The 14168-nt window shown below is 46.0% G+C and overlaps 1 protein-coding gene across 1 annotated transcript in view; it reads left to right on the forward strand.

Moving 5' to 3' along the window:
- The first annotated feature begins 775 nt into the window (after positions 1-775).
- LOC109922177 (protein scribble homolog) overlaps positions 776-14168 on the forward strand; it is an 18444-nt gene continuing 5051 nt past the window's right edge. Inside the window, exons 1-4 of the mRNA XM_048617367.1 lie at positions 776-1138; positions 4147-4218; positions 13041-13166; positions 13958-14002. Of these exons, the coding sequence (XP_048473324.1) occupies positions 776-1138; positions 4147-4218; positions 13041-13166; positions 13958-14002 (606 nt within the window). The remainder of the gene's footprint in view (positions 1139-4146; positions 4219-13040; positions 13167-13957; positions 14003-14168) is intronic.

Here is a 14168-nt window from a genome sequence, read left to right on the forward strand (position 1 = left end):
AGAGGAAACCTGAATGAGGCACATGAGGTTATGAGGGGCACAATCGGGCTGAATAGGAAGCAGCTGTTCCCTTTGTCAATGCGGTGAGAACAAGGGCCAGCATTTTAAGGTGACAAGCTGAAGGATGAGAGGGGAAACCTCATCTTTATAAAGTACTTGGATGAGCCACTGAAATGATAACATTCAAAGCTGTGGGCTGAGGCTGGGAAAGTGGGACTGTACAATTCTGAAGTGATCCACATATAGATAGACTGACAGAGCAATGCTGCTCCTTCCCGCGGCTAAAACAGGCACCACCTGTTAGTCTGCTCGATCAAGGCTCGTGGTAACCAGTGCCTGCCTGTGAAGTAGGACACCCCTCCATTCACAAAACACTGTCACCATCCCGGCACTCCAAGGTCTCAATGTTTGGCAACATTCCCCAGGACCCTACTGTTAAGTGTATTAGTCCTGCTCTGGTTTGTCTTACCAAAATGCAACACCTCACAGTTTCTAAATTAAACTGCATCTGTTGTTCTGAGTCACGAATGGTGCCTTGAGCATTACAGCTTGTTCTGCCCAGTGCCATAGCAGCCTATGCCCTTTAACCTTGAGGGAATTAAGCACATTGCCTGCAGTGATTGACAGCTCATAGTAATTGAATTCTGAATAAGCTCGATTGATCTCTTTCTCTTTCTCTCTCTTGCTTCCAGTCATCTGAATCCCTTCTTTCTTTCTGTCTTTGTCTGTTTTTCTGACATTTCCCCTGGTGAAGGGGTTTACTGAATTGGCAGCGATGGAGGTTCAGTGCAATCAGCCACCGGAGCAGGAAGTGGTCTCCTGTTGGAGATCGGTGGCTGTGCCTTTGAGTGGGCCTTCCAGCGACCTGGGGCCTCTCGGTAATAAGCAGCAAGCTACAGAACCCAACCATGGGCACCTAGTGATGGAAAAGAGCAGTGGGCACATGCTGCTGCCTGAACCCAGTCAGCAGGTACCCAGCAGCCAGGAGCAGGAGGTTTTGATTGAGCTTCAGCCCATTCCCTTCCACCAGAACCCGTTTGTGGTGGCAAATAGGAAGGGCCGGGAGAAAGCCAGGGACCTCCCAGCAGCAGGAGCATCTCCACAGGGCACAAGGGGCAACACGAGCTGCAGCGTCCAGGCAAGCACCCACCTGCGCATGGCATGGTGTCAACATGTGCCCACTCACCTGTGTCCTCAGCAAGATTGCACTGTGCATGTGTTGTGGCTTTGTTCTTGTGGCTGCCCTGATTCACTAACCTGCTGCAGCAAGGAGCATTAGGAGGGAGAGAGATTGACTTTGACTTTGGTTTATCCACCTGCCTCTTCTCTTGTTTGTATGGGGTTGGTTGGCAGTGTACGGGGGTAGGTTTGTATAGATGTGTGGGTGTGTGAGAAAGAGTGTGTTTGTGTGAAAGAGACGGTGGGTACATTGATCTGAGAGTGTGGGCGCGCAAGAGTGGCTGACGGTGGGTGGGGGCGCGAGAGGGGCTGACGATGGGTGGGGGCATGGAGGTGTTTATATATAAGTGTTGTGTGTCTGTGTGGGGGAAAGGCTGTATGTGTGCATGATTGGAGAATGGCTGGGTGTGGGTTTGTGCTCTAACATTCTGCATTGCACCAAGCTCATCAATGTAAGGGGCCACATTTTAAATTCTTTGTCTAGGGCAGCATGACAGAACTGCAGTTCCTTGCTCCTCACCCTGTCCCTGTCCCTGTCCCCTCCCCATCTTGGACAGACAGCAGCCCCTTGTCCCGACCCCTTACCCTCTAAGAGTAGACACCAACCATTTGTCCCAGGCACTGAGTGAGTGAGTGACCATCACTACATCATCCACCACCGCCGCCTTGGTCATAGAACAGACACTCCACCTCACCTGTAACCCCACCCAGAAGCTTGCAGAATTGGCCATGAATAATAAATTCCATCTTACATAGTTATCTGCCAGGTATTTCGTTTCTAGTACGAGAGATAAGGAGCCAGTTTTCTTTGGACAGTGATTTACCTCAGTTAGACGTGCAATGAGATCCCGGAATGCAGGTAGATGAGTCTGAGTAATTAATCACGTGATATAATCAGAACATGGAGTCTACATCTAAAGTATTAAAAGACAGAAACAATGAGTTAATGAACATACTCCGAAAACTGTTGATAGTTCTGGAATCCACAGTATAAGAAGGATATTGAAAATTGAGCGAGTGCAGAAAAGATTGAGCAAGTTGCTAATTCCTGAGAGGGTGCAAATATAGAAGGTGACTAAGGTTTGCAGATTGCAGAGTTTTAGAAAAGGATATCAAAGTTTGATAGGTTGGTGATTGACAGTTTCCACTGGTGGGTGAGTCCAGAACAAGAATCATGACATGTGGTAGTCACTGACACATTTAGTGAAAAATTTAGGAAGCATCCCTTAACACCGTGTGGAACATGCCGACACCTGGAGCAGTTGATGGAGTTATGGCAGGCTTGATATATTTACACACACCTAAGAATCACTCGGATCCATGGGAAATGCTTCACCTATAGGAAGATGGCCGTGGTGTGGGAGGTCAATCATCTCCACTCCAGGACATCTCTGCAGGAGTTCCTCAAGGTAATGCCCTTGGCCCAACCATCTTCAGCTGCTTCATCAATGACCTTCCCTCCATCATAAGGTCAGAAGTGGGGATGTTCGCCGATGATTGCACAATGTTCAGCACCATTCGTGACTCCTCAGATACTGAAGCAGGCAGTGTTCAAATGCAACAAGATCTGGACAATATCCAGGCTTGGGCTGACAAGTAGAAAGTGACATTCACGCCACACAAATGCCAGGCTATGACCATCACCAATAAGAGACCAATAACCACCACCCCTTGACATTCAATGGTGTTACCATCACTGAATCCCCCACTATCAACATCCTGGGGGTTACCATTGACCAGAAACTCAACTGGACTCACTAACACAGTAGCTACAAGAGCAGGCCAGAAGCTGGGAATCCTGCAGCGAGTAACTCACCTCCTGACTCCTCAAAGCCTGTCCCACCATCTACAAGGCACTAGTCAGGAGTGTGATGGAATACTCCCCACTTGCCTGGATGAGAGCTGCCCCCACAACACTCAAGAAGCTTGACACCATCCAGGACAAAGCAGCCGCTTGATTGGCACCACATCCACAAACATCCACTCCCTCCACCACCGATGCTCAGTAGCAGCAGTGTGTACGATCTACAAGATGCAGTGCAGAAATTCACCAAAGATCCTCAGACAGCACTTCCAAACCCACGACCAATTCCATCTAGAAGAACAAGGGCATCAGACATAAAGGAACACCACCACCCCCAAGTTCTCCTCCAAGTCACCCACCATCCTGACTTGGAAATATATCGCTGTTCCTTCACTGTTGCTGGGTCAAAATCCTGGAATTCCTTCCCTCAGGGCTTTGTGGGTCAACCCACAGCACATAGACTGCAGCGGTTCAAGAAGGCAGCTCACCACCACCTTCTCAAGAGGCAACTAGGGATGGCCAAGAAATGCTGGGCCCAGCTAGCGATGCCCACATCTCACAAATGAATAGATAAAAAAATACACTCAATTTCCAGATCGTGTCACGTATCAGGCTATGTGATAGTGAACTTTTTTTTCTTTATTCATTTACGGGATGAGGACATCGCTGGCATGGTAGCATTTATTGCCCATCCCTAATTGCCCAGAGGGCAGTTAAGAGTCAACCACATTGCTGTGGGTCTGGAGTCACATGTAGGCCGGACCAGGTAAGGATGGCAGTTTCCTTCCCTAAAGGACATTAGTGACCCAGATGGGTTTTTCCAACAATCGACAATGGATTCACGGTCATCATTTGATTCTTAATTCCAGATATTTTATTGAATTCAAATTCCACTATCTGCTGTGGCAGGATTCGAACCTGAGTCCCCAGAACACTACCTGGGTCTCTGTTTTTTCCTGGACTGTTAAACCAGAGTTAACGTTTTGGGTCCAGTGTGCGTGTGAGAGAGAGAGGGCACGAGTGTGTGCGCGCGAGATGGGGACGGGGCAAGAGTTTGTTGGGGGGTGGGGCGTGTGGAGAAAGGCAGTGGCTGTGACTGTGTGTTGGAATGCTTGCTTGTTGGAGGTTTTGATGAATTTGTATCTTTTGCTGTGTTTTTCCAGGACAATTCAAGTGATTCTCCTGTTCTCAGTAACAGTGGCACACGGGAGGTCTGCAGCTCTCCTACCTCTCAGGTGAGTCCCCACATAATATTTACTGAGACAATTCTTAAGATAATTGATTAAAAGGAGATGAAACAGACCACGTTGCATCTCATGTAAAGATCTGGCGCAGTGGAGTGCGTGCAGTGTCCGGGATAGAGCACACAGTGTTATAGATCGTCCAACATGGAGGGAGACCCTCGGGTCCATGCTGCCCATGCCAGTCATCAAACATTTGTCTACTCTAATCCCATTTTCCAGTACTTGGCCCTTAGCCTTGAATGCTGTGGTATTTCAGGTATTAATCTAAACATCTTCATAGAATCCCTACGGTGTGGAAGCAGGCCATTTGGCCCATCGATTCCACACTGACCCTCCGAGGTGCATCCCACCTGGACCCACCCCTTGCACCATCCCTGTATTTCCCACCCTAGACGTTATGGGCAATTTAGCACGGCCAATCCACTTAATTTACATACCTTTGGACTGTGGGAAGAAACCAGAGCACCTGAAGGAAACCGATGCAGACACGGGGAGAATGCAAACTCCACACAGTGGCCTGAGGCTGGAATCGAACCCGGGTCCCTGGCGCTGTGAGGCAGCAGTGCTAAACACTGAGTCACCATGCTGCCCTCTTGAATGATGTGAGGGTTTCCGCTTCTTCCACCCTTTCGGACAAGTGAGTTCCAGATTCCCACCACCCTCTGGGTATAACAAAGAGCCATTAAATCCCCTCGAAACCTCCTGCTCTTTACTTTGCATATCTGATTGTTGATCCCTGTATTGAGGTTTCTCCCTATTTGTGTTTCTCATCACTTTGCACACATCAATTAGATCCCTCCTCAGCCTTCACTGCTCTAAGGAAAACCACCTCAGTATATCTAGTCTGTGCAGAGAACGTTGAAAACTTTGAGCCTTGTTTTCAGTATTTGGAAACTAGGGGAGCTCTCTCCATTCCAATGCCTCAACAAATCATGATCAACGTATTAACAAAGCAGACCCTTTCTCCTGCAGTGTAAATTGTTGTGATTAGTTGCAATTTGGCATTATTGCATTTGTCTTAAAAATTGTAAGACCAGACATGAGGGCAACGTGCCCCATCTCCCCCTGTATTCAGATTCTGTATTGTCAGTGACCCTGTAAAGATTAGTGTCTTTCCTGACAATGACAGGCATCCTGTCTCTCTGGTAGAGTTAGATTATGCTAATTGAAAGTCAGTCTTCATCGCTGAAATGCTCTATCCCAGGTAACATCCTGATAAACCTCCTCTGTGCCCCCTCCAGTGCAATCACATTCTTCAGGTACTGTTGTTAGCTTTTAGGCACAAGTGACTCCTGTTAATTATATATAGGCAGCCGAGCATTTATAAACAATTCTGTTTATTTTTATTCATTCAGGAATGAGTATCACTGGGTAGACCAGTATTTATTGTCCGTCCATAAGTGCCCAGAGAGCCAGGGCACTTTAAAGTCCATTACAAAGCTGTGTGTCTAGAGTCAGGTGCAGGCCACCCAGGTCCCACTGCATACTCCCCTCTCCCAATTTACAGCCATTCAGGTAGTAATCTGCTGCCTTGTTTTTGCTTCCGAAGTGAATAACCTCACATTTATCTACATTATGCTGCATCTGCTAATGATTTGCCCAATTACCCAACCTGTCGAGACCATGCTGAAGGATCTCTGCATCCTCATCACACTTCACCCTCCCACCCAACTTGGTATCATCTGAAAACTTTGAGATGTTACATTTTGTTCCCTCATCCAAATCATTAACATATATATTGTGAATAGCCCGGGGTCCCAGCTCCGATCCCTGTGGCACCCCAATAGTTACTGCCTGCCAATTTGGAAAGGACCCATTAATTCCTACCCTGTGTTTCCTCTCTGCCAACCAGTTTCCTATCCATCCAATACACTTCCTCCAGTCCCATGTGCTTTAATCTTGCACATTAATCTCTTATGTGGGATTTTGTCAAACCTTTTCTGAAGGTCCATATATACTACATCGACTGGCTCCCCCTTGTCAACTCTACTCAATACATCTTCATAGAATTCCAACAGATTTGTCAAGCATGATTTCCCCTTCATAAATCCACGCTGACTCTGTCTGATCCTGCTACTGTTTTCTAAATACTCTGATATAAAATCCTTGATAATGGATTTGAGAATTTTCCCCATTATCGATGTTAGGCTCACTGGTCTATAATTCCCTGTTTTCTCTCCACCTCCCTTTTTGAATATTGGAGTGACATTAGCCACCCTCCAATCTGCAGAGACTGTTCCAGAGGCTAGAGAATCCTGGAAGATGACCATCAATGCATCCACTATTTCTAAAGTTACTTCCTTAAGTACTCTGGGATGTAGGTTATCAGACCCTGGGGATTTATTGGCCTCAATCCCAACAATTTTCCCAGCACCATTTCTCTATTAATATTGATCTCCCTCAGTTCTTCCCTCTCACTAAATCTTGCATCCTCCAACAATTCTGATATCTGATTTGTGCCCTCTTTTGTGAGGACGGAATCTAAGTATGTATTCAGTTGCTCAGCCATTTCTGTGTGCTGTACTATACATTCCCCCATTTCAGTCTGTAGGGGACTTATATTTGTCTTTACCAATCTCTTTCTCTTTATGTACCTGTAGAAACTCTTAGCATAAGTCTTTATGTTCCCTGCAAGCTTAATTTCTTGCACTGTTTTTCCCTTCTTAATCAATCCCTTGGTCCTTCTTTGCTGAATTCTAGACTGTTCCCAATCCTGAGATTTATTATTTTTCTTGGCCAGTCTGTGTGCTTCTTCCTTGAATTTGATACTATCTCTTATTTCCTTTGTAAGCCATGGATGGACCCTCTTACCCATTTTGTTTTTGCGACAGACAGGAATAAACAGTTGTTGCAGTTCCCCTATGCGTTGCTTGAATGTTTGCCATTGCCTTCCACTGTTATCCCTTTAGGTAACTCTCCCCAATCTATCAAGGCCAATATCATGCCTCATATCCTCACAGTTCCCTTTATTAAGGTTCAGCATCCTAGTCTCCGAATCAACATCCTCACTCTTGATCTTGATAGAATTTTTTTTATCATGTTATGGTTGCTCTTCCCCAAGGGGGTCTCGGACAGTGAGATTGGCAATGATTCCCTTCTCATTACACAGTACCCAATGTCAGATGGCCTGCTGTCTAGTTGTTTCCTCCACATATTGGTCAAGAAAACCATCCCACAAAGTATATCCAACACAAGGTCCAGTATGGCGCCTCCTATATTTGGACTACCACATACTGTCTCAAGAAACCCTCCTGGATGCACTTAACAAATTCCTCCCCGTCTAAGCCTCTTGCTTGAAGGGAGTTCCAGTCAATATTGGGGAAGTTACAGTTACCCACTGTGTTTTGAGTGCACCTTTCCATAAGCTGCCTTCATATTTGTTCCTCAATCTCTCGGTGGCTGTTGGGAGGCCTATAGTATAGTCCAATCGGAGTGATTACACCCATCTTATTTTTGAGCTCTATCTATGTTGCCTCAGTGGATGAGTCCTCCAGTGCTTCCTCTCTGAGTGCAGATGTAACATTCTCTCTGATTCCTCATCCAACTCCTCCACCTCTTTTACTTTCCTCTCTATCATCTAAAACAACAAAACCCTGGAACGTTGAGCAGCCAGTCCTGACCTTCTCTCAACCAAGTCTCTGTAATAGCCACAACATCATAGTCCCATGTACTGATCCTGGCTCTAAGCTCATGTGCCTTACCTTTAATACTCCTTGCATTGAATTAAGCACTCTTCAGCCCATTAGTACTGTTGTGTTCATTTACCTGTCCCTGCCTGTCCTTTCTGTCTGATTTACTGGTCCTAACATCTACTGTTCCCGCAATCCCTTCACTTGTTGACCTGCTGCTCTGATTCCCAGCCCCCTGCCACTCTAGTTTAGATCCTCCCGAGCATCTCTAGTGAACCTCCCTGTGAGGATATTGGTTCCCCTCTGGTTTAGATGCAGGTCACCCCACCCCTCCCCAAGTAAAGGTCCAAATGATCCAAGAATCTGAAACTCTTCTCCCTGCACCAGTTCCTTAGCCACGCAATCGTCTGTACTGTCTTTCTATCCCTTGCCTCACTGGCACGTGGCACTGGTAGTAACCCAGAGATTACTACCCCCGAGATCCTGCTTTTCAGCCTCTTCCCTAACTCCCTGTACTCACTCCGCAGGACCTCATCCTTCGTTCTACCTATAATGTTGGTACCAAAGTGAACCGTGACCTCTGACTGCTCACCCACCCCCTTAAGAATTTCGTGCAACTGCTTAGAGACATCCTTGACCCTGGCACCAGGGAGGCAACGCACCATCCTGGAGTCTCAGATGTGGCCACAGAAACACCTGTCTGTGTCCTTAAGTAGCGAGTCTCCGACCACTATCACTCACTGACTCTGCTCTACAGCAAAGCCAGTTGTGGTGCCACAGGCCTGGCACTCCTTGTAATACTCCCTTGAGAGGCTAATCACCGCAACAGTATCCAAAACGGAATACCTGTTAGAGAGGGGAATAGCCACAAGAGACTCCTGCATTACCTGCCTGCTTCTCCTAGCGGTCACTCATCTACCTGTTTGAACCTCTGGCGTGACCACTTCCCTGTAACTAGTGTCTATCACACTCCCTTAGATAACTTTCCTCACTGTCAACTGTACCACCAATGTTGTTGTCACCACAAACTTATTAACCATTCTCCTTGAAATCTCATATAAATCGTTTATATAAATGACAAAAGTGAACCCAGCACTGATCCCCACGGAATACTGCTGATCACATGCCTCAACTCTGAAAAACAACCTTCCACCACCACCACCACCATCCTCTGTCTCCTAATGTAAACCAATTTTGCATGTAAATGACAAGCTCTCTCTGAATCCCATGTGATCTAACTTTACTGATTAGTCGACCATGAGAAACCTTGACAACGGCTTCACTAACGTCAACATAGATGATGAGGACAGAGTGGTAGATATCAATCTTTTTGGTAACTTCCTGAAAAAAATCCATCTGGGTCACTAATGACCTTTAGGGAAGGAAACTGCTATCCTTACCTGGTCTGGCCTACATGTGACTCCAGATCCACAGCAATGTGGTTGACTCTGACCTGCCCTCTGGGCAATTAGGGATGGGCAATAAATGTAGCCTGGTCAGCGATGCCCTCATCCTGTGAATGAATTTTTTTAAAATTACCTCGACTTCACTATTCCAAACCATCTTCAGCCGTTCCTCATTAATTTGTTGTTCAAAAAAATACTCTGCATAAACGTAGTTACATCAAGTTCCACTTATCCCATCATTTACGCTGTATGCCCTTGACTGCCTTACATGTAAACAGCTTTCCAAAATTTCCATCCACATTTTCAAAACTGCCACAACAGTAACTGCCATCTGCCGATTTTCCTCCAGCTGACCAATCTAAAGTTATCTCCATTCCTCTAATGAAAGCCCCTTCAGCGTTGCCTAGTATGCATTGCTCCAGCTCCCTTAGCAGGCCTTCAATTCCCTTCCTCAAACACTCTGCCCATCTTTCCTAGGTCACTCAATAAAAGTTACTGTTTGACCAAAACTTTGGCTACTTGACCTGATATCAGTTTGTAGCTCAACATAAAGTTTTGTCTCAAAACTGAATGTTTTAGGACTTTTTGTTTAGCTTGTATTTATGTAATACTTTTTGAGTTCAATAGTAGGTGACTTGATACTTGATCAGAATGACCATTTGGTACAGTACTTCCCTTTCACCTAAAATCACAATGAGATGTTAATTATGAGATAGTAGGAACTGCCGATGCCAGAGAATCTGAGATGACAAGGTGTAGAACTGGATGAACACAGCAGGCCAAGCAGCATCAGAGAAGCAAGAAAGCTGATGTTTCGAGTCTGGACCCTTCTTCATTTCTGAAGAAGGGTCCAGACCTGAAACGTCAGCTTTCCTGCTCCTCGAGGTGTTTATTATGTTCATTTGGGATGTTGTAGGAGGAGCAGTTGAGGACTTTGGGTCTGTATTCAACGAAGTTTAGAAAGGTTGGTGGTGGGGGTGTGGATCGCATCAAAACTTTCACAGTATAGAATCACTGTCACACAGCACAGAAACAGACCCTTCAATCCAATTCATCTGTGCTGACCAGACATCACAACCCAATCTAGTCCCATTTGCCAGCATTTGGCCCATTACCCTCAACCCTTCCCATTCATATATCCATCCAGATGTCATTTAAATGTTGTAATTGTACCCACCTCCTCCACTTCCTCTGGCAGCTTGTTCCATACACACACCACCCTCTGCATGAAGTAGTTACCCATCAGTTCCTTTTTACATCTTTCCCCTCACCTTAAACCTAGGCCTCTGGTTTTGGACTCGCCCTCCCTGGGAAAAAGAACTTGGCTATTTACCCTATCCATGCCCCTCATGATTTTATAAACCTCTTCAAGGTCACCCCTCAGCCTCCAATGTTCCAGGGGAAAAAAGCCCCAGTCTATTAGCCTCTCCCTATAGCTCAAACCCTCCTGTCCTGGCATCCTTGTATATCTTTTCTGAACCCTCTCAATCTTAACAATATCTTTGCTACAGCAGAGAGACCAGAATTGAACGAAGTATTCTAAAATTGGCCTCACCAATGTCCTGTATACATGCAACATGATGTCCCAACTCCTGTACTCAATGTGGCAAATGTCTTCTCCTGTGACTCCACTTTCAAGGAATTATGCACCTTTACCCCTCCTATCTGTCCAGAACTCAACATTGGCTCCACAAAGTACCTTCCTCCATGACGCTCTCAGTAGAGGTGACCTATTTTCTGCTCTTAGTATCTGCCCGTAACTCCCATACTCGTCTCCTTTACCACTCCCTTGGCTTTTGCTCTGGACACACTTATCAGATGAAACTGTTCCTCTTCCTTTCCAACCCCATCCATTTTACAGCATAAACAGTGTCCTTCAGTTTCAAGGATTCATGTTCAACTCAACGTTGACTAACTGTTTCTGTCTGCACAGACATTGCCAGATCTGCTGAGTTTCTCCAGCACTTTACATATTTCACTGCAGAGCACTTACCCAGTACAAATTGCTTAAAAATCCTTGCACTAAAGCGTGATGCAGATCACTGGGATGTCCAGGTTCTAACTCCTTCAAAAAAGGAGGGGAACATGACAAAATTAAGTTTATTCACAGAATATAAATAAGGTGCCTTATTTTGAAAACAAAGAATTAAGCCACATACAAGCTATGCCAACAGCTTCTAAAATTGCCACAGTGTTCTTGCAGACAGTAGGATACTGGAGTACATTCTAACATTTATTTTCTATGTATTCACTACCCATCCAAATCATTTACATGTAGCAATTTTTTGCATAACTCTGCAGTTTACAAGGCAAATTCAGATGTACTGTATGATCAATGCAATGTCTGGAAAAGACGGAAGCTTTGTTCTTGGAAAGAATGACAACAAACCTTCAAAAAATGTGGGAAAAGGGGCAGTGGTCATCCTAATCTCATGAGGTGTCCTGTTGTCATTAGCTGGCTGATTCAAATGGCTGAGTGATTGAGTTTAAGCTAGCAGCTTATACATCTAGGGGGTGCAGAGGACATTGACCAGCATGTTGCCTGGGCTGGAGGATCTGAGTTATGAAGAGAGATTGGGTAGACTGAGGTTATTTTCCTTGGAGCAGTGAGGATTAAAAGGTGTTCTGAGATACCTATAAAAATATGAAGAGTATCAATAGAATCATACAGAACGGAAACAGACCCTTCGGCCCAACTCTTCTGGGCTGACCGGTTTCCTAAACTGAACCAGTCCCATTGCCTGTGTTTGGCCCATGTCCTTCTGTATCTTTCCTATACATGTACCTGTCCAAATGTCTTTTAAATGTTGCAATTTCACTCACTCTATCATTGCCTCTGGCAGCATATTCCATCCTCTGTGTGAAAAAGTTGCCCTTCACATCCCTTTTTAAATCTTTCCCCTCTCACCTTAAACCCACGCCCTCTAGTTTTGAATTCTCTTATCCTGGGGGAAAGACCTTGGCTACTCACCTTATCCTGCCCCTGCTGATTTTATAAACCTCTATAAGGTCACCCCTCAACATATAACGCTCCAGGGAAAATATATCGCAGCTATTCCTTGACCCATTGGCCCATCTGATCAAGGTCCGGTTGTACTCTTATGTAACCTCCTTCACTGCCCACTGTACTGCCAATTTTGGTGTCATCTGCAAACTTACTAACCATGCCTCTTCTGTTCTCATGTAAATCTAAATGTCAAACAGCAGTGGACCCAGCACTGATCCTTGTGGCACACTGCTGGTCACAGGCCCCTACCACCACCCTCTGTCTCCTGCTGACAAGCTAATTTTGTATCCAATTGGCTAGCTCTCCCTGGATCCCATGTGATCAAACCTTACTAACCAGTCTACTACGAGGAACCTTGTTGAAGGCCTTGCTGAAGTCCACGTGGATAACATCTACCGCTCTGCCTTCATCTATCTTCTTGGTCACCTCTTCAACAATCTCAATCAAGTTTGTGAAACATGATTTCCCACGTACAAAGCCAAGCTGACCATCCCTAATCAGTCTAAATGTGTGTAGATCCTGTCTCTCAGAATTCTCTTCAACAACTTACCCACCACTGACATCAGGCTCATCCCTCTGTGGATGCCTAGCCTTTCCTTGCAGTCTTTCTTAAATAATGGCACAGCACTAGCTTTTTCTGACTTGTATTTGCAGTCTCTGTTTCTCACACTTGTATTCACTCTGTTTCATCCCCCTGCCTCCCACATCTCTCTCTGCCCTGCTGTCTCTGGCCTCCTCCTCCCCACTCCCCATGTCTTTGCTGATGTACAGACCAAGCCTGGAGTCATTCAGCCATTGTCCAGGGGTAGACCGGTTGTGGCTCCAGGAAGCCCCGACAGCAGAAACAGTCCAAAGCGATTCCACAGGCCAGAGGAGTTGCCAGTGCCTCTGAAAGCGGTGAGTGTTTTCTGTGCTGGGCCCCCTGCTGACAGTGCAGTTGATATTGAGGAAGGGCCTTGATTGGCGTGATCTGAGTGTTCACGCTGGTGATATAATTGGCAGCAAAGACTTGGGAAACACATCACTGGGAGCGCCGTGCGGCGCTCCTTCTGCTGCCACTATGGGAAGCAGATGTCCCCATCTCCTCAGTGCAAACCTTACTTCACCATCCAAAATATCCCTGTCCCAGGCCCTCACAGTGAGGGAGCAGATGTGTCCCTGTCCCTCTGCAGGCTAGGTGGACTGGCCATACTAAATTGCCCTGCAGCTTGCATGCTAGATGGGTTAACTATGGTCACTGTGCATTATAGGGATAGGGTGGGGTGCTCCTCCGAGACTTGGTGCAGATCTGATGGGCCAAATGGCCTGTACCTGCACTGCAGGGATTCTCTGAATCGATGATTTTATTTCGGTTTGCAGAATCTTCGGTATTTTGCTTCTGTTTGAGATTTGTGTGTAGGGATGAGATCAATGATGGCCGTTTTGCTGACTCACTTTGTGAGGTGTTGCTGAATTAGGATTAGTCAGCAAGTGCAGAAATGGTCAGGTGGAAAGCAAGTCTCAGCAAAGGCAGTGTTGTTGCTGACAGATTGTAACATTGCAGTCAGGCCTTGGGCGTTACTGACCCCAAACCCAGGCTACAGTCTCCCCACAAGTACAACTACCCCCAGCCCAACACCCAACCTCTCCTCAACATACCCACTTCACTCCTTACTGCCTTTAATGTTCTGTTTCTTTCCTCTCCTTAGGAATTTTTTATACAAAGAAGTATTAAACCCAAATCATCAAACGAGGTGAGTCTCCATTTCTCCAGGATGTTAGCTGGTCCCTTCACTCTCTGAGATAGTAGGAACTGCAGATACTGGAGAATCTGAGATAACAAGGTGTGGAGCTGGATGAACACAGCAGGCCAAGCAGCATCAGAGGAGCAGGAAGGCTGACGTTTCGGGTCTAGACCCT

The sequence above is a fragment of the Rhincodon typus genome, chromosome 2 (genome assembly GCF_021869965.1).
Source record: "Rhincodon typus isolate 14 chromosome 2, sRhiTyp1.1, whole genome shotgun sequence".
NCBI lineage: Eukaryota > Metazoa > Chordata > Chondrichthyes > Orectolobiformes > Rhincodontidae > Rhincodon > Rhincodon typus.